We start from the raw sequence: 20,617 nt of genomic DNA, 5'->3' as shown, positions 1-20,617 counted from the left end.
TTGGTCACTACTGTCAGTGGGACTGTTATGCGTAGAAATGCACAAAAAAAAAACCGCATTTCTAGGCATAACAGTCCCACTTTGAATTTCGTAGCTAAATTTAATTTATATCCATAATACAAACTCTTGACTCTAATTAACACGCTATTCTTTATACTATTGTGAAGATTTTAATAAAATTTACCACACACCTGGTCAATACGAGGCCTAAATGTGTTAAAATCTTTAAACGCGTTTTTCTCGATTGCATATTTTGGAACATGGGACAATTATGCGTATAACAGCAGTGTAGATTATGTATATTCCAAGCTTGGTTCATAATTTCATTAAAATATTTAAAAACCACATGTTTTTCTGAAGATTCTCCCAAAAAATATTCCAGGAATTCCTACAATCAGAATTTACACAAGTAACAAGTCCAGTATATTTTTCCTGCGCATCCTTTAAGAATCTCTACAGAACTTCCTGAGCAATACCAACAGGATTTTTTTTAGCATAAGGTACCGCGGGGCAAGTGGGTAAATGGGGTAAGTGAAAACAATTGATATATTTTACTGAATATGTGAATTAACGTTTTAAACTCATGCGTAGACCTTTGAGGTCATTGAGAACATTACGATAGGTAAGAGATTTCTGAGATTTTTTAGCCATTATTGCATAATAGAGTGAAAAATTGTTAACCTGTCAACTGTTACTCCGTAGCAAGTTGGCGGCGTACAATCTTATTTTAATATTTTCAGTGGAAAAAAGTTGCGGAAAATAATTTCTTGTACCACTTCTTAGTTGTCCTCTGTGACAGTTTCAAACTGCAATAAAAAAAGTTTTAGAATTAATTCGACGTAGACCTAAAAATAACTAAATTTAAACACCGTCAATTTTCTTATCAGGTGGGGCAAGTGAAAAGTTTATCATTAGAGATTGAAGTAGCCATAAATAAACATGGTTCGGAATTATCATAGAAAACCATAACGTGCTGATAATTCAAGAAACACTATACTCAAGCGTTAAAAGCTATTAGAAATCATAGAACTTCTCTAAAAGATGTTGCCAAACATTACAATATCAATATGTCTACTTCGGGCAGCCAATTAAAAGGAAGACGTTGACTGAAAAGTTGCAATATTAGAGAACACACGGAAATCTCATGGAATGTCTATGTAAAGCTAGTTCAAAACATAAAAATGGGGTATTGGTCTATCCACATAAAAAAGACCCTAAATACGTTATTGAAGGATTCCGTTTGATTTCTCCCGAAGAGTTATCCGACGTCATATCCGACTTTCTCAAAAACAAATAACGAGCGGTGGAAATTCTACAGAGCAGAAATGCAATTGCTGTCCTATAATGTAAGAACTAACATTGGAAATGTTGCAGTTATAATGTTGTCGAATCATTTCAACTAACATAACTGAACAGAAGAAAATTGAAGTGAAAAGAATAACATTTTCTTTGTTTACATGTTACTTATGTTATTGTTTATTGGGTAGTCTAAACAAGTGTTAAAGCTAATAGAAATCGTGAATATAACTGTTTGTTTTTGAATTTATTGTTCAAAACGGTAAACTTTTCACTTGCCCCACTTTTGGGGGAAGTGAAAAGTAAGGAGACATTTTTCAAAAACTTTTTCTGTATTTTTTCTTTAATTTTTCATAAAAATCAATTTCAGCATGCTGCTTATATATGGTGGGAGTCAAGCTAAGAAATATACACAACCTCATTTGTTTCAATTTAATGTCTCTAGAATTGGAAGAATCTCAACTATGCGAATTCTATTACCCACTTGCCCCACGGTACCTTATATTGAAAGATTTTTTTTTGAAATTATCAGTGTTGAACTTGAATTGAGCATAAAATCACTTTTAGGGCCATCCATTAATTAAGTAATGGTTTATGGTGGAAGGGGGGATCTGAGATTTCTTACGCGCCATATAATTTATTTTTCATTTTCAAAATCTTAAAAAAAGGATTCAAATCTTGTTATGGGGGACGTGGGGTTGAAACACCCCGAAAATTGTCTTACGGAATTAACGAATACATTAACAAATAATCTTTCCGTTTCTATCTTTTGAACTTGTTTTAAAATTATTTAGGAGGATTCTTCAAAAATTCGTATCTAATCATAAGAAATGTAAGAAAGATATTGATGATTGTATGTTAAAACATTCTTTTGTTACTTGAACCGTATTCCTCTTTCGTCGATAATCGATGCAGTAAATATTAATCATCTACTATTTCCTTTCCTTTTTCTTTCCAGGTGGATTATAAACATCGACGGCGTCGAAGGTACCCTGTACGAGGGTGAACATTTCCAGCTGTTATTCAAATTTAACAATAAGTACCCATTCGACTCGCCTGAGGTATGTGCAACTGATACCCTCATCTATCGTTTTATTGATTCCGTATAATTTTGCGTGGCAAGATTGCAATCTAATGACGGACATACGAAATGAATAATTAATCATAAACGCTTCGCTTCCTTCTTGATTCAGGTCACGTTCATAGGTTCCAATATTCCCGTGCATCCGCACGTCTACTCAAACGGTCACATCTGCCTCTCGATCCTGACAGATGACTGGTAGGTACCGCTTTCGAAAGCAGCGATTCGCTTCCTCGTATCAGCTCTAATCACTTCCAAGTGCTCAATTTGTTGATAGTTACCTGACCTCCGTTCTCCGTTACAGGTCACCCGCGTTATCGGTGCAATCCGTGTGTCTCAGTATATCGTCGATGTTGAGCAGCTGTCGGGAGAAGCGACGTCCACCGGACAACGGCATCTACGTGAAAACCTGCAATAAGAACCCGAAGAAAACCAAGTGGTGGTATCATGGTGAGTTGCGATTGCGAATGTGTGCGCGGTGGGTTGGTTGCCTACCTATCGGGGGTGATCAAGTAGGTGCGATTGCATTGGAAATGAGCCAGCATGCGGAGCACCATGCGGCTCCATTGAGTGGTAATATCATTATCACACTCTGTTTTCTTTTTACGATCGTTTTAGGGGGTCGTCAGAAGAATCGGTTGTGAGAAAATGAAAACATGGTTTGGGAAAAAGCAACGCCTAATACGAACATAAGATATTCGGCAAAGTTGAGTGCCAGCATGGTTTGAGAACTTTAAAAAAGCCGTTTGAGATTTTAAATTCTGAATTTTGATGGCAACACTGTTTAAGGCGAAGTAGGCCGTCATTGAAATTTGTACGCGTCGTTGATGATTGTTGCTAATCCATCTCACGATTTCGAATCAAAGAAAATCAGTTGGTTTTGCACTGACACATCTGAAAATGTATCAGCATACTTTATGCATGTTAGCGAGTACAATGATACTTTTTCAAGTCAATACAAACTATCAAGGCTGAGTTTTATCACTTTGAAATCCAACCTGAAAAGTCATCATTGTTGCCAAAACGAATGACGGGCTACTTAGCTTAATTTTCATCGAAAGAGCCCATCACATTAAGGGCTGTCCAAGATTTATTGGAGAGAGGTTTAGCAATCTATGCAGTCAGTGGGTCCCAAGTAACAGTTAATGAACTGATTAGCTAGCGGGTTTTTGTACTCTGTTCTTCAATCTATATGGATTTGTTATGGTTTTTTTTCTTGATCAAGCGCCAAAAAGCATAACGGAGCCGAAAAACTGGATATAATTAATATTACAACATATTTTGCTTGGAAGTCAAGTTTGAAAAGAAAGTCACTGAAAATTATGGACAAATTCTTGGAGCGGTACTTGAAGATTTTTTCGGAATATCTCTAGGAATAATATAGAGGTCCATCATATAGAAATTTCAAGAAGATATCATAGAAAAGAAATCTCTGGTAAAATAATAAAGAGATATAAAAAAGGATCCTTAAAAAACAATTCCCTGCAATTTGCATAGAAGAATTGTTGATAAGAAAACGCTTGGAGGGAAATGGCTGAAAAAGTTTGAGTAATCCTGTAGGCCTTTCATTTGAAACCCCCGGAAAAAAATCCAGTTCAACCTTCTGAAGGAAAGGTTCCAGATGAAACTCCAGGTGGAATTTCTGAAGTAATGAGGGTCGATAGGAGCAGTATGGGTCACCGAAGGAATATGTCCTGAAAAGCATAGAAAAACAAAACAAATTAGTTGCACCATAAGCAAGGATTGGATCCTGAGAAAATTATTCGCTCTTATTACAGATCATGATCAGCAATACATCATGAGAGCTTGTTTATCATCTTCTGCTACATCGCGGATTACATCGGGCAGTTAACTCTGAAACTATTTAAAATATGATATCTACTACACTTCCAAGTTATTTGTCATTCGTCATCCAAATATAATCCAATTCGGACTACCCGAAGCGTGTACAGGTTCCCAAATTTGAGCATTTTTTATGAGAAAACATTATCGGATTACACATTTTTGTCACTGACTGTATGTGATAGTTTGTACAATAAACTGGATTAAATAGCAGTTTGAATAATAAAATTTTATGGTTACATGACAATCAAATAAATCATGCTTTCAATAGCTTTGCTTTTCAAACATTGACATACAAATGACTTTCACTAGTTATAAAATTCTGATATCGCTTAAAATCACTCAAACTTCCCCAACTTCGAGAATATTTTTAGATTGAACTCCTGGAGAAATTAAAAAAAATGATACTACTGAAGGAATTCCAAGATTCCGGGATGAGCTCCTGAAGAAACTCTAGAAGGAATTTTAAAACGAACTGATCTAGAAATTCAAGATTGAACTCCTGGAGGAATTTTGGAAGAGCCTCTTGAGAGATTGCAAAAGAAACTTCTGAGGGGCTTGCTGAATAAATGTGTAGAGAAACTCAAGATAGAACTTCTGGGGAAACCAGAAACCCATTCTACGTAAAAATGCAGATCGAACTCCTGGAGAAATTTCAAAATGTCTGAAAAAACTCCACATGGAATTATTGAACTTTAGCAAGAGCTTCCAGAAGGAGCTTGTGGAGATATTTCAGTAGAAATTTCGAGATTACAATTCAAACTCGTGAGGCATTTCAGATCGAAATCGTGCAAGATTTCCAGATGAAACTCCTGGGGTAACTCTACATGAAACTCCTGAAGGAATCCCTGTAGTTATACTTAATACCAGAAAAGCCATTCTTAGTGAGCCGGTGAGCCATTTTACGTAATTGAGAAGATGTTCACGGTGACCAATTCCTGTAGCACAGTCGAACAGACGTAACAGCTAGAACAATTATCAATTTAAAACATAGTCACGCAAACATTTACGCCCAATGCTAAAAATACTTCATTTGGCCAACCGTGAACTAGGTGGCGGTAGTGAACAAACGTCAAACTCGAACAAAAGCGATACAAGCGCCACGAGTGGCCCGTCGGCCAACTACCAATTGTTAGAATTGGGCGCTATTCTGCTGTGCGATGAGAATAATAACAGTGTTACGTCTGTTTGTCTGTGCCTGTAGTTATTCCTGGATGAACGGAACCCCTGAAGGAATCCTACACAGCATATAAGAGAGATGTGATAAATGGAACGTGCGTTACAAAATTTGAGATAAATTATCTCCGTGTATGCTCGTTTCATTGCGCACAAGTCTATTCGTACTAAGCTTTTATTTGACGTTTCAATAGCGAAAGCCTATCTTCGGCTTTGGTTTCATTTGTATTGTGTTCGAAAGTGTGGGGCATGTAATGGTCTAATCCACCGGTGTACTAAATGGATCATTGAAGGTAGTTTTTGTCAGTGCTCACCGCATCAAAACAAAGGCACCACTGTATATGGGATTTAACATTGTGACAGCATTGCTGTTCTGTCAAATACACAAGGCTACGGTGGCGCTATCTATGCTTTCCATAGCGGCCGTTTTGGTTATTTTAATAATCCATTCTTCGACCGAGTCAGTTTAGTACACCAGTGGATAAGACCATATGGGTTTCACAGTTCGAGAATGAAATGATTGGTCTGATCTGTCTGAAATTGCGATCAGTTTGTAAACGAATTTTGTGGTGGATGGACGCTCTTCGTTTTCGGGTAGTTCTGAGTGTCAGTTACTTCAAGAGATTCTCTCCTCTCTCGCTCTCTTTCCATTATAACAGTGCAATAGTAAAGCTTTTGGGAAGTTTTTCACTATAGATCGAAAGACAATGGTTGATTGATTTGACTTTATTAACGAGATTTTTAGCCCTGGGCTAGTTCATCTCGGGACCAACGGCTTTACTTCCCTTCCGAAGGAAGTCGTCACTATAACTTTTTACGTCATAAGTGACTATGTCGGGGATGGGATTCGATCCCAGGTCCTCGGCGTGAGAGGCGAGTGTTCTAACCACTACACCAGGTCCGTCCCCCGAAAGACAATGGGCCGTATGAATAAAATGTAGTAAAGTTGAGTTTACTACATTCTCGGTAGTAAACGCTATATGTGGAACACGAGTGGAACATGTTTGTGTCATTTTCCTTTCTACACCTTTCGAACATACTACAAACAACGCATTGCTATGAATAAAGGTAGCATTTACTACAAAGCTATTGGTAGTTAGCTTCAAAGGTTGCTACACATGCTTTGAGTTTGCGGAATTGAATTGAATAATTTACTTTTGAGTAAAAATCATGGGAAAACGATATGAGTTTTGATATATCGGAAGGTATTTTGAGTTTTGCAAAGGAATTCTGAGGTTACGAAAACTTTCGCTCCGCCAATTCTGAGATTCCGGTAAGATTACCGACAGTAGCAATTTGTAATATCCGTGTGAATTCTGGCATTACGATAATTATGTTATTTTCTAAGAATTTTAGGATGTCGGTAGGAATTCAGATATTGATAAAGTAATTCTGAATCTTACGTGTAAATTCTGACATCTCAGATTTCCTTTTGAATTCCGGAATTCCTGTAGGAACTTTGAGATTCCGATAGGGATGTCGGATTTTTTATGATAATTCTGAAAATTTAAATACCATTCTAGGAATATTGCGGAAATATTAGGAATCTGGTAAAAACTCTAGAATTGGGGTGGGAATGGGATTCCGAATATTAATCTCTTGGAATTCTGTGGGTATCTTTGAGACGATATTTCTGTAAGAATCTATGAGATTGCGGTGGGATTCCTGCGAATTATTGTGTGATTATTTGTAATTCCGAAAATCAATCTTTGTAATTATTGTAAAAACCTTTAAGATTCCGTTGATCTCCAGTTCCGTTGGAATTTCAAAGTAAAGCTTTAATATAAACGTTTTGAATGTCGGTAAATATTTTATAGATTTCAATGGGATTTTTTGTGGAATCGTTAAGAATTTTAATAATTTCAAAGGGAACCTTGGTGTTTTAGGGGAGATCCTCATTGAATTCTAACGACTACCAATGGAATCAATACAATTCTCATAAAAATCTCTACATTCTAAGTTCTAGACATTCCAAGGATACTATCAGAAACCCCACCAAAATAACGAGAATATCACAGAAACACTTAGAACATCGGAATTCAACATGCTGTTAAGAAAACACACGGGGAGCATCAAAATTCTACCGCAGTTTCACCAGAATCTCAGTACTGGTGCTAGAAAATATGTGGTTCCTAATTTGATAGCTGTAATCTCAAGATCTCTTCATAAATGTTAAGCTAGTATTTAAAAAATCATCGGCGTTGGCGAAGGCCGAAAACCACCCAGAAAATTCTTTGATGTACCATCATCATAAAATCATAGACATAGAGAGAATACCAGACTAATCGCAAAATTACACTACAAATCTTGTCAAATAAGGGCTCATTCATTTATTTCATAACGCTAAAATTGACCATTTTGGACACCAACCAACCCCTTTGTAACGCTTTTTGTATGAACATTATTCAATTTTTGTATGGGCCGTAACATTTTCAGGACACCCACCCACCCCCTCTAGCGTTATGAAATTTGTGAATGGGCCCTAACAGCACCTTCATGATTTGTGCAAATTGTCGCGTAATCGATTAGATTCCATGCATTTTCTTCATATGCATGATTGTATTAATTTTAAGCGTCACTCTGAATAGATTGTTCTTTACGTGCAGAATCACTCTGCACTCTGAATGGAATTTTCTTAACGTGCAGCTTCAGTCACTGCTCATGTTCGAAAGTAGTAAGTACTACATGTTCGAAAAGTTTTTTATTCATTCCAAAAGTGTAGTAAACTTTGTGGATTTTGCTTTTGAGTAGATTCTACATGTAGTAATTCCATTCAGAGTGCAGAGTGATTCTGCACGTAAAGAACAATCTATTCAGAGTGACGCTTAAAATTAAAGCAATCATGCATATGAAGGAAATGCATGCAATCTAATCGATTACGCGACAATTTGCACAAAATCATGAAGGTGCTGTAATTTGACAAGATTTGTAGTGTAATTTTGCTAGTCTGGTATTCTCTTTATGTCTATGATTTTATGATGACGGTGCATCAAAGAATTTTCTGAGTGGTTTTCGGTCTTCGCCAACGCCAGTGATTAATGATTTTTCAAACATTAGCTTAACATCTATGAAGAGATCTTGAGACTACGGCTATCAAATTGAGAACCACATATTTTCTAGCACCAGTACTGAGATTCTGGTGAAACTGCGGTAGAATTTTGATGCTCCCCGTGTGTTTTCTTAACAGCATGTTGAATCCCGGAAGTTCTAAGTGTTTCTGTGATATTCTCTTTATTTTGGTGGGGTTTCTGATAGTATCCATGGAATTTGTAGAACTCAGAATGTAGAGATTTTTATGGGAATTGTCGTGATTCTATTGGTAGTCGTTAGAATTCAATGAGGATCTCCCCTAAAACACCAGGGTTCCCTTTGAAATTATTGAAATTCATATCGATTTCACAAAAAATCCCATTGAAATCTATAAAATATTTACCGACATTCAAAAGGTTTATATTAAAGCTTTGCTTTGAAATTCCAACGGAACTGGAGATCAACGGAATCTTAAAGGTTTTACAATAATTACAAAGATTAATTTTCAGAATTACAAATAATCACACAATAATTCGCAGGAATCCCCCCGCAATCTCATAGATTCTTACAGAAATACCGCTCAAAGATACCCACAGAATTCTAAGAGATTAATATCCGGAATCCCATTCCCACCCCAATTCTAAAGTTTTTACCAGATTTCTAATATTTCCGCCATATTCCTAGAATGGTATTTAAACTTCCAGAATTATCATGAAAAATCCGACATCCCTATCGGAATCCCAAAGTTCCTACAGGAATTCCGGAATTCCAAAAAAAAAAAATCTGAGAATCTCAGATGTCAGAATTTACACGTTAAATTCAGAATTACATTATAAACATCTGAATTCCTACCGACATTCTAAAAGTCCTAGAAAATAACATAATTATAGTAATGCCAGAATTCACACGTATATTACAAATTGCTACTGCCGGTAATCTTACCGGAATCTCAGAATTGGCAGGGCGAATGTTTTCGTAACCTTAGAATTCCTAAACAAAACTCAAAATACCTTCCGAAATATCAAAACTCATATCGTTTTCCCATGATTTTTACTCAAAAGTAAATTATGCCATTCAATTCCGCAATCTCAAAGCATGTGTAGCAACCTCTGAAGCTACACGGGAAAAAATTCTGTGGTAAGAATAACTATTTTAGCTGACTACGCCCATTCTTAAAACTACCATGGAAATTCAGACCAAATTACTATGTTTACGGTACACTCCACCGCATTACTAGTACATTTGACAGAAATAATTTACAACAATCTGATTCCAACTACATTTTTCTACCTTTATTCATGCGTTGTTTGTAGTATGTTCGAAAGGTGTAGAAAGGAAAATGACCCAAACATGTTCCACTCGTGTTCCACATATAGCGTTTACTACCGAGAGTGTAGTAAACTCAACTTTACTACATTTTATTCATACGGCCCAATGTCCTAGACTAGCGTTTCATTCAAAAATAGCAACAGACGAAGTTAATGTGGCTTAGTTGTTGATTAAAGAAATAGTAAAGAAAGAGAGCCTCTCAATGTTAGATAGATCCTATTGAAAAGTAAGGCGAGAAAAGTGAACGATAAAAATGAAAACTGCCTCATTGCATTCAGGAATGCTTGCAATCTTATGTTAAACTGAAACATTCCATGTTCTTGCATCCAACATTAGAAAACATTGCATGCGATCTTGCATATTGAAATGAAATTGTAAACGAGAATGCTCTGTTAACACGATTATACGCTGAATATTCTGTCAAAAGTAATGTCAAAAATAAATCGATGGCTTGGTCATTTCATGTATATTATTTATGATTGAATTTGTAGCGTGCATTCATTGAAAAAACACGAGTTGCCTTCAATATTAAGGATTTTGTGAGCAATGTTTGATACAAAAGCTGTGTTTGTACGACTAATCATTGAATACTACATTACAAATGGCATTACATGATTGTACTAAAAAAATACGTGACGCGTAAATCTAAGATTTTTTTGTGTGTATAACTATAATTTCATCATTCGAGGTTAATCTTTTATCGGTGTTTAGTCCAACTGGACTAGATGAAAATTATGCCACATAAAACAAGCGGAAATTCCATCCAGGCCTGTCCTATGGTAGATGTTTAATCGATTAATTTATCCACAGACACACAGACTTTCTCAAACTTTCGTATTGGCCATTTTGTAGAGGTTTCAGATCGATTGCAATAAACTTATATCTACTCAAACAGAGTTGCCAGCTATCTTGATTAGCTCCCATTAAGCATCTGACAATATGGTAACGACTGTTTATTTCGTTCTTAAACGCTAACAGTTGGTGCCAGCGGCAAAAAGTACAGGCAACAACCTTTCGAACATTCAGTTTCTTTCACTGGCCGCCGAGCGATGACACTGTTGTTTGTATTCCACCCACTGATCGCGCTACGCTGGATTATCAAATTTCTCAAACTTTCAACACAAGGGCATGGAAGAATGGTAGTCAAAGAACTGTCAAAACGTATGGAAAATAATTAAAAACGTAAATTACTTTTAATTAGAAAACTGGATCAAAAAAGTAGTGATAAGAAATCAAGTGTAAAGTGAATACATAACTTTTTGTGTTTAGTTCATCTTCCGTGGTGCTTTCTTTGTTTCAGGATTTTGTTTTTACTACCACTGAAAAGAGCCATCTATTGCCTTTTCAGTTTTGAATATCGCCCTATTCAAAAGCCGGCTAAATAGGTTGATAAATCGGTCGATTGTTGCACCAACGCTTATGGAAGTTTAGCACAGGGATATATCGAATATCACCCGATTAAATAGGGTGTGCCAACTTGATCCTACTAAATAGGTGAAAAAGTCGGTTAATTAAGTAAAATCATACCAAGTTGACATACTAAACACCAGAATTTTCAACCTATTTCGTCGGCTGTTGAACTGCCAAATGTTCAATGTGAACTCTTGTCATCCTCGTTTACGTATTCGTCAGAGTCTATGAATGGAGAGTTACGCAAAGAGTGAAACCAATCGAACTGTCAAACCGTCTACCTATCGAGCAGAGCAGCAAAACAGATAGGGGCTGTTTTCGAAGACGAAGAAGAACAACCATTCAAAGAAGTCTCTTCGCGCAACTCTCTGTATCCAGGTTTTTAAAAGCGCTAATGGCTGCCACAAACAGGCTCGCTTTCTAGTAGGGACATGCCGATTTGACGTTTGGCTTGGGTCGTTTTCTATTGAACGGACCCAAGCTAAACGTCAAATCGTTTAACCCTCTAATACCCAAATTTTTATTTTCGATTTAAGTATTATTTTTCGTTATCTAAAATCGTTCTAAACACGTTTTGGGCATTTATTTATTTTTATTCGCAAATTTTTAAATTTTGGTTTTTGATTTTTATAATTTTTATTTTTGAACATCCCTAGCTTTTTTCATTTTTTCTTGAAGCCTTTTCTAGTTGTTGATTTTTGGCAATAATAAAAATTTAAATTGTTACGGTATTTTTAAAAATATTAATTTTTTATTTTTTTTTCGGAGCGTATTTTATTTTCCGTGTAACTAACGGAAAAACAGGTTTGAAATGATTTTAATACCACCAGGCTCTTCGTTTGTGATAGGTTAATCGTAGAAAAATATAAAAGGTACGATTTTTTATATTACACTTTAAATGAAGCCCAGGCATTTGTAGGTTATATAAGAATGCAATTTTTCAAACAATTTCTAAAAATACAAAAAAGTTTCAAAAGTCATAAAAAACTTTTCTTATATGCGTGTTATGAGTCAAGGTATAAGCCAAAAATAAAATCATTTTGATTTCCGAGCTACGAAAAAATACACAAAATTCCAAAGTGTACCCCGTCTAAAGGCGGGGTTGGGTATTAGAGGGTTAATCCTTACCAGAAAACGAGCCTGTTTGTGGCAGCCATTAGCGCTCGTAAAAAGCTAGATATAGACTCTGGTATTCGAATCCTCTGAGCAGAATCTGCGTTGTACCTTTTGATTCCGCCCTAAATGCTTACCTTTTGACAAGTACTTGCCATCCCCTCCAACATTGTTAGACATAGAGGTCTACAAGTACACTGTCAAAAACACCAACGCACGATAAATCTTACACAAGTCGACTTCCTCGAAATGAAAATGTATCGATGTTTGTTTGACGTCATTTGAGCTTTCGGTCAACACCAGTCCAACAAGGAAGTTAATGCTCGGCAACCATTATGTTTATGTTTGCTTTCTCACAGTAAACAAAAGCAATGTTGTGACAGTTCTCACAGCAAACAAAGAAAATTTTGTCAACATTGCACTACTACGCAGACAATTGAATTGGTCTATTAAAGTTCACTATCTTGTTGGTTTCAATTTACTGAGATTTTACTTGTTTAGTGAAACAGTGTTGTCAAATATATGTATAATTCATACTTGAAAGCTCTAGAGGGTTTCTTAGTTTCTTCAAAGTTTTGGAACATATTATTATTCCTTTTGGCGTTTCGTCCCTACTGGGACAATGTCTGCATCTCAGCTAAACATAATGGCCGCATATATCGATACCTTGAAACAATCGTATATATGAATTTGGATCATAAAAACGGTTGTAGTAGTTTACGTAACAAGTTGCTGAATGATGTTGTTTACAGTACGAGTAGAGTAAAATGGAGCAAAAGTTCGAGTGGGGTAAGAGTTTCTTTTTAAGATTTCTAGCTCAATTCAAAACAAATCTTATAAATGTCATGGTGGTACGAATGCTATTCAAGTAAGAGACTTTCACTCCAAATATCATACAAATCGATTGAGATATGGAAAAGTTATGGCTATTTGTTGTTTTTCGACGTGAATATTGTAATTTTTGGTCAAACTTTCGTTGCATGGAACCAATTGAAGATAAAATCTTTTTCAATATTTTATGTAAGGGCATTTCTAGGCCTTTCATAAGGTTGCTTTGAGGTGTATTAGTTTTTGCATAAATGCTTGAAAACAATTTTTGGCCCATAGTGGGGCAAAAGTTCGAATCAGCGGTACAAAAGTTCGACCCATGTATAAAATCACGGAAAAATTTGCAAATTGCCTAAAATCCACATATTATCTTCAAATTTAGTTAAATTGTGAAAATTGTCACTAAAATTTTACATTTCCACTCAGTTTTGCGAAAAACTGCTATTTTTGAGTATATTACAATTAACTCGGTTTTGGGCAATTTTTTGATAAAAATTTAGTGTGTATTTTTCGTTAAACTTTAGTTTACGGCTGGTGTAAGGCATGCCTGTCATAAAAGGATCGATATTTTGTGTTTTAGCCAGCCAACTTTTGCCCCACACTAGATTCGAACTCTTGCCCCACCGGTGGGGCAAAAGTTCGAATAAGACAATCAATTTTGAAACTGTTATAACTAATAATGAGTAAATATTTTGACACAAGTTTATTCAGCAAAATTATAGCCAATATGTTGAAGGTTCACTGTATGGTATTTGTTTTGTTTTAACTGCTATTGTTTTCCTGGAAACTTTGATTATACCACTAAGGTCGAACTTTTGCCCCACCTTACTCTATTGTAAAAAACTAAATCTTCAACGAGTTGCGTGCAACATTTTTTGCCATTTCGTGAAAGCTCACTTGAGGGTATCAGAAATCATATCGGGACGTATTCACCATAATTTTGCAGTTTCTGAAAATTGTTGTGTAACAATTTATTACGCAACTCAAACAGTCGCGTTATGATAGATCATTGAGTAATATTCATTACTCAACTGTTTTTGGTTGCATAATGACTATTACGCCAGTGCATAACTCTGTAAGATGAGAAGGCCGTTTCATGACAGATTTTAGTGATGAAAAATAGCCTAACAAAATGAAACATCGTTATTTTTGCAATTTCTCATCGTAATCGTAAGGCTGTTTTTCATTACGCCAATCTGTCATTTAACGGCCTACTTTCCTGCACTGAGTTATGCAGTGTGATAGTAGTCATTACGCAACTGAAATGGATATTACACATCGCCTTTTAATTACACAACTATTTTGAGTTGCGTAATGAATCATTACATAACAATTTTCAGAAATAGCAAAATTATGGTGAATGTGTCACAATATGATTTGTGATGCCCTCAAATGGTCTTCTACCAAATTGCAAAAATTGTTGTACGTAACTTGTTGCAGAACTCGATTTTTACAGCACTCCTCGGCAAGTCTCGTAGGATAAATTCACGACTCGTGCTGTAAAAATCATCATTCAGCAACTTGTTCCGTAAACTACTATTTGCAATTCGGTTATATGTCGGCCTACTGTTTATCAAGAAATTGACCAATATAACTTTTTCTGTCGATACAATAAGTGCTTAAAAGTGTTACTTTTTTGCACTTATAACAGTATCGAACAGTAGCACAGAAACTCACGTGACTCTTCCTAGTACAGTAGTTTAAAAACGTGACTCTTATCAAGTAACCTATGTTGGGTGCATGAATTTACCAAATCACTAATGTCGTTGAAGGCTCTAAATTCGGAAAATGCAGCGGGAAATAGAACATGTTTCTACAGTAACTTTGGGTTGCCCTTAGCAACGGGTGTTTTGCTACTTTCAATGCTTTTTGCCTACATCAGCGATGGACGTGAGTTTCACAGGCTTCGCTGACTGTGGTTTGCTTTGCTTGGCTACTGTAGAGTGAATTTCAAGGTTTTTCCCAACCCTGCTTATCTGGTTTGTATTTGAAAGTAGAATCAACAATGAAAGTGTGAAAATTTGTGACAGTCGTTCCACAGCCTACTTGATTGAGAAATACTGAATAGCTACTACGCATGGATGCCCACGTGGATTTTCATGGAATATTTCAAAAAGGCATTATCCATTATTGCAAAACATGTTGTATGCAGCTCGTTGCCCAACTCGATTTTGCCAGCACTTGTCGTATTTACCCAACTCGACAAGCCTCGTCGGATAAATGTACGTCTCGTGTTGAAAAAATTATAATTTTGCAACTTGATGCATAAATAACTATTTTGCAACAAGTTGCAAAGAGATGATTTTTTCAGCACGACTTGCATATTTATCCAACGAGGCTCGCCGAAATTTAAAATCAGATGCTGCTAGGGTATTCTGTTTACGCCTCCCGAAACAGATTTTCTAATCCATTTCCTTTCTCCTTTCAGATGATTCCGTGTAGGCCCCGTTGACACACGTTGGTTCGTTTCCTAGCTTAAATTAATACAAACAGAAACAAATAATGTAAATTGTTCCCTGTTCTGGTTATGACGTGATGCAACAATAACCAACGCAGCACATCCGAACGAAACAAAACCATGTTCAGTAAATATAGATGCGATAATCCGAAAAAAAAAAATCCAAACCCCATAAGGTTGAACAAAAGAAATTACCGCTAGAAAAGAGTAAAAGCAACACAAATATTCGTCCCACAAACACTAGCAAGCAAACTAAGTCATAGTAGAAAAGTATATAAAAAAAGATTTGCAAAGTTTTTGCTCATTGCTCATCGAAGCTCCCACACAAGTTAGAAAACAATGAATAAATTGCACGTTTTTTGCTAGCGTTGCAACCTAGGAACTGTTATAAAGCAAATTTTGAAGCCCTTGTTCGAGTTGATCAAATCTATAAATGCCCCCGTTAAAAAGTACAATAGCCAAAAAGTTGAGTTAATTTCAATTCAGAACTATCTTTGGATGTTTTCCTTTGGCAAATGACTTTAAGCAATTTGTAACTTATTTCATCCAATTAGTTATAGTATTTTTTAATACATCAAGTTCAATGGCTTTACTTTGTGTTGAAACTTTGCTCCGATTGAGATTAAGAAGCAGAATTTTAAATAGGAAATAGTTTAACTTGATTTCAGTGTGCAAATTTTGACTCAACTTTACCGCAAATCAACTGAACAAAACCACGAACACATTCCTTCTCTATCAATGAATTTAAATTTGACCAAAAAGGTTTTATTGAGATATGTTAAATTGTAACTTGTATGCATGAAACTATTTTGGCACACAGTAACCGCAAAAGCCAATTTGACCTGAATGTTTTAAGGTAGCCCTTTTCTTGATTACTAAATTTTAACTCCCTATTCCACAACTCAAGTAACATCGAAGGTGATAACACTCCATATGTTGCTGAAGAAAATTTCCCACACAATGTGCAATTTTGTTAATGCACAGTAGCAGCAATCAAAGACACCTTTTCTGGAGATGACTAGCCAAGAATGCTGGAAACCGCATGCATTGCTTCAATACAATATCACGTGCAACGAAAAAGTGATGCAATAACAAGTTCACGATGATGTGAGAAAACATGCTACATACATGTAGTGTTGCCAGTTTCTTAGTTGAACATCTCACAGAACCTTTCCTCATAATAGCATCTAACAGGAAAACAAACGAAATGATTTGTTGTCAATTGATTCCTATCTATAATCTACGAAACAAAAAAAATGCCTACGTATTGGTAGACCACTAGACAATTGATAAAATTAAAAAGCAAAATCCAACAAGTAAAATTGCATAACAGAGAAGGTACCCAGAAGGTACCCATAGGTGAATGTGCGTGCGTTTGGTAGCTAGAGTTAACCCAGATACAAAAAAAAACGGTGTTCAAGCCTCGGGTTCTATCTTCAACAGGGCAGTCAGGCAACAGTCAGAGAAAATCCAGAATACAAACAAAAACTAAAAACTAAAAATCTGTGAGAGTGATCTAGTAGTAAAAGTGGTGATTCATTGCGAAATAACTGAGTTTGGGGTGTTCGCCGCACTTGTTGTTTTACAAAGTAGCAATGCAGATGAGACGCAGAAGAGAAATGTGGAATTTCCGCAAAGATATAAGATAGTGTTCACTGTGTATGGTGGAAACCGAGATGTGTATGATATGTAATGGATAATTACTTATAATTGGTTAGATTTTATTTTACTATAAACGAAGAACAATAGAAACGTGAATGCATATAGTTATTGAAAGATTAGCTGGTGTTTTAATACACATGGGATTTCTTCGAAATTACTATGACTGTTAAATTATTATTAGCCGTAGATGCCCTTTTCATATTCAATGTTGCTAGCGAAGCTGAGCTTGAAATCGATCATTACTCCCAAGATGCCGAAGGGATCGCTTGGACTCTATGGTGCAATCACCTAACGAGCCCGTTGCTCGGACTTGTTGTTGGTTATTGATCTCCACCACCTCAGTTTTGTGACGAGCCAATTCTAGTTTCCTAGACTTCATCCATTCCTCGACTATGGAGGTAGAGTGCGCTGCTGTCAACTAATTATACTTCCTCCATTAAGGTGAAGTAGGCCGTCATTGAAATTTGTACGCGTCGTTGATGATTGTTGCTAATTCATCTCACGATCTCAACACCCGTCGGAAGGGGCACCCTCAGTGCGTCACACGATGAGCTGAAACACACATATTATCAAACTTGCATGAACCTCCGATCTTTTTTCACTGATAGTTAGCCTTGGTAGTCAAAAAAAGCTTGCGGCATATTAAAAAACCTTTCATCGGCAAAAATTGAAAAAAGTCGATTGGAAATCGCATGCGAAACCATGATGGTCAGGAAAGAACACTATTTCAAGGACCATGAAACGTACTCTTAGGTGATATTGTTACATTACAACAGCTACGTGATTATTATTATATCATCATCATTTATTATATTCGATCGTTTGCATTTCTGTTTGCTTTTATCTAGTTTTAACTACATTAAATAACGCTAAACGTAAAATAACCATTATCTCGTTATAACTTAGATACGAAACTACAAATACAATAAGTGTGTTTTTCTTCCATTACTAAACAGATACAAATCTGATCACGAGTTGTCTCCTCATTTTTCGATTAGCACTAAAAATTTATATTTATCTATAAAATCGACCAAACAATGCACGCCAATCTCGCAATCCAATTCGCAAAAACCAAAACTCATTCATTCATTCAGTTGTATTTTGAAGCGCCTAGTCGGAGATTACCATTAAAATACAATCGACCCATAGTATCTGTACAAAAGGTTTGACTTGTTTCGTTCCGATCGCAAACGGATTTAATATTTAGCCTAAAAGTGGGGGTTTTAATTTCCGAGAAAGAAAGGAATTAAGCGAACAGCACTTTTTTATTACATTTGGAATATTTTTGGTTGTACACGACACCTAAACTGATTTCGCTAGAGGGGGGGAAATTTTGGGTTTTCGCAATACCTTTTAGCGCTCGATCGACGATGTAAACTTGTGTATATTTACCACTATATCGAAAGACAGTAACGCTCACACATAAAGATTATTGAAAAGTTCGGTTTGGAGTAAATATCGGATCAGCTGTTCGTGGCTTTTGGATATTGTTGTTTTTTTTTTCTTCGTCGCACTGAGATTTTCTATCTTTTGTGGTTACATTTCAACTAGTATGGGACTACCTAGAGGTTACAAGTTGGGGCTATATCATGTTGTTTTCGTTAAGTCGTTGTGGTTTTCGACCATTTCTTCTCTTGTTTTCTATCAACGTTTTAATACTTCGACAAATTTGGATTTTGCAGTATTTTTGCATTACTGTGTCGTGTTTGCTGTATCTTGTGTGTTTTTACTAGCCAACTACTACTCGTAATTCGAATCACTTTTTATATATCACAATTCAGTTAACATTTATATCTTGCATTCATTGTTTTCAGTTATATAAGTGTAAGAGTGTGTGTATTTAAGCTGTACTGTAGTTTATAGATTTATTTATGTTTGTTAATTATTATCAAGATTTGAAACTGACTTCAACTCGAAACGCTGTTTGTAAATGGGTTTCTTTTGGTTTATATCTAGTGATTCAATTTGCCAGTGATCAGGTGGAAAAAGTAACGATTAGTTTTTAGTCATTCTTTTATTTGGGGGTAAGGAGGGAGTTTAAAAGGGGCCTTCCTTAGCCAAGTGGTTAGAGTCCGCGGCTACAAAGCAAAGCCATGCTGAAGGTGCCTGGGTTCGATTCCTGGTCGGTCCAGGACCTTTTCGTTATGGAGATTTCCTTGACTTCCCTGAGCATAGAATATAACCGAACCTGCCACACGATATACGAATGCAAAAATGGCAACTTTGGCAAAGAAAGCTCTCAGTTAATAACTGTGGAAGAGCTCATAAGAGCATTATGCTGAGAAGCAGGCTCTGTCCCAGTGAGGACGTTATGCCAAGAAGAAGAAGAAGAAGAGGGAGTATAAAAAACGTAATTTGAAAACTTATCAAAAAATGCCCTTTTGATTCATATTCCAAACATTTAATGCTTTAAGTGACTTTGATTGTATATAATGAACACAAATCAAATTAAATTTGTAAAAATTGTTATACGTTGCAAAACCAGACTTTAAACTATGCTGATAAAAATAATGTTTTATTATGTTTTACTCTTCTGTTTACCATAATGTAAAGAACAATATTTGGTTTTGTTGAAATATCAAACACTGTGTTCATTGTGTCTCTTATAAGAATCATTTTGATACAGATTAAGCAAGAAAAAAAAACAAAATTTAAATTAATAATATCGCAAATAAATTCATATGAGCTAGCTATTACGACCTTCAAATACAGAATCGTTTCAACTCTTATACAGTAAGAACCCGATTTTGTAAACCCCTCGATGAATTTTAGGCTGACAAAATCGGGTCATTTTATATTGTTCCTGTTTTTCAAATGTTGACGTGTTACATGGGATTCTACCCCATTACCCCGAATCCCATTACCCCGAATGCCATTAACCCGAACGCCATTACCCCGAATTCCAAAACCCCCGAACGACCCATCACCCCGAATGACATTACCCCGAATTTCAAAATCATTGGGAAATGTCATCAATATCATCATGTGAAGATAATTGTGAATTCGGGGAAAAAGCATTCGGGGTGATGGAATTCGGGGTAATGGTGCATTCGGGGTGATGGGATTCGGGGAAATGGCATTCGGGGTAATGGGGTAGAATCGTTACATGGACTTTTATGAGGGCGATGGACATGGACGTAGTCAGTTTTTTTTATCAAGGGCTCCCCCCTCCCTTATATTGGTAATATCGATATTTAACACTTAATAAAAGGCATTTTCGTTGCCCCCTCTGGCTACGCCCATGCGTGCATGACATCAAACAACAACATCAATTTAAGTGTAACTGTGGTAAAACATGACGATAACAATTTTTTGACTAGTTTATAATAGGCTGACAAAATCGGGGGTAGACAAAATCGGGGGCTGACAAAATCGGGTCAGTACTGTAGTTT

General features: G+C 36.1%; 1 protein-coding gene across 5 annotated transcripts in view; it reads left to right on the top strand.

The window, feature by feature from the left end:
- The window catches only part of LOC5570741 (ubiquitin-conjugating enzyme E2 W), a 205,852-nt gene extending 188,511 nt beyond the window's left edge, over positions 1 to 17,341 (top strand). For all 5 annotated transcript variants that reach the window (XM_021841669.1, XM_021841668.1, XM_021841667.1 and 2 more), the window contains 4 exons: positions 2,255 to 2,357; positions 2,490 to 2,575; positions 2,682 to 2,827; positions 15,534 to 17,341. In XM_021841669.1, coding sequence (XP_021697361.1) covers positions 2,255 to 2,357; positions 2,490 to 2,575; positions 2,682 to 2,827; positions 15,534 to 15,547 — 349 coding nt within the window. In that variant the 3' untranslated portion in view covers positions 15,548 to 17,341. The remainder of the gene's footprint in view (positions 1 to 2,254; positions 2,358 to 2,489; positions 2,576 to 2,681; positions 2,828 to 15,533) is intronic.
- Positions 17,342 to 20,617: the final 3,276 nt, after the last annotated feature.

This window comes from Aedes aegypti, chromosome 2, assembly GCF_002204515.2.
Source record: "Aedes aegypti strain LVP_AGWG chromosome 2, AaegL5.0 Primary Assembly, whole genome shotgun sequence".
NCBI lineage: Eukaryota > Metazoa > Arthropoda > Insecta > Diptera > Culicidae > Aedes > Aedes aegypti.
The sequence above is the reverse complement of the archived record's forward strand: the minus strand, read 5'-3'. Positions and strand labels throughout refer to the sequence as shown.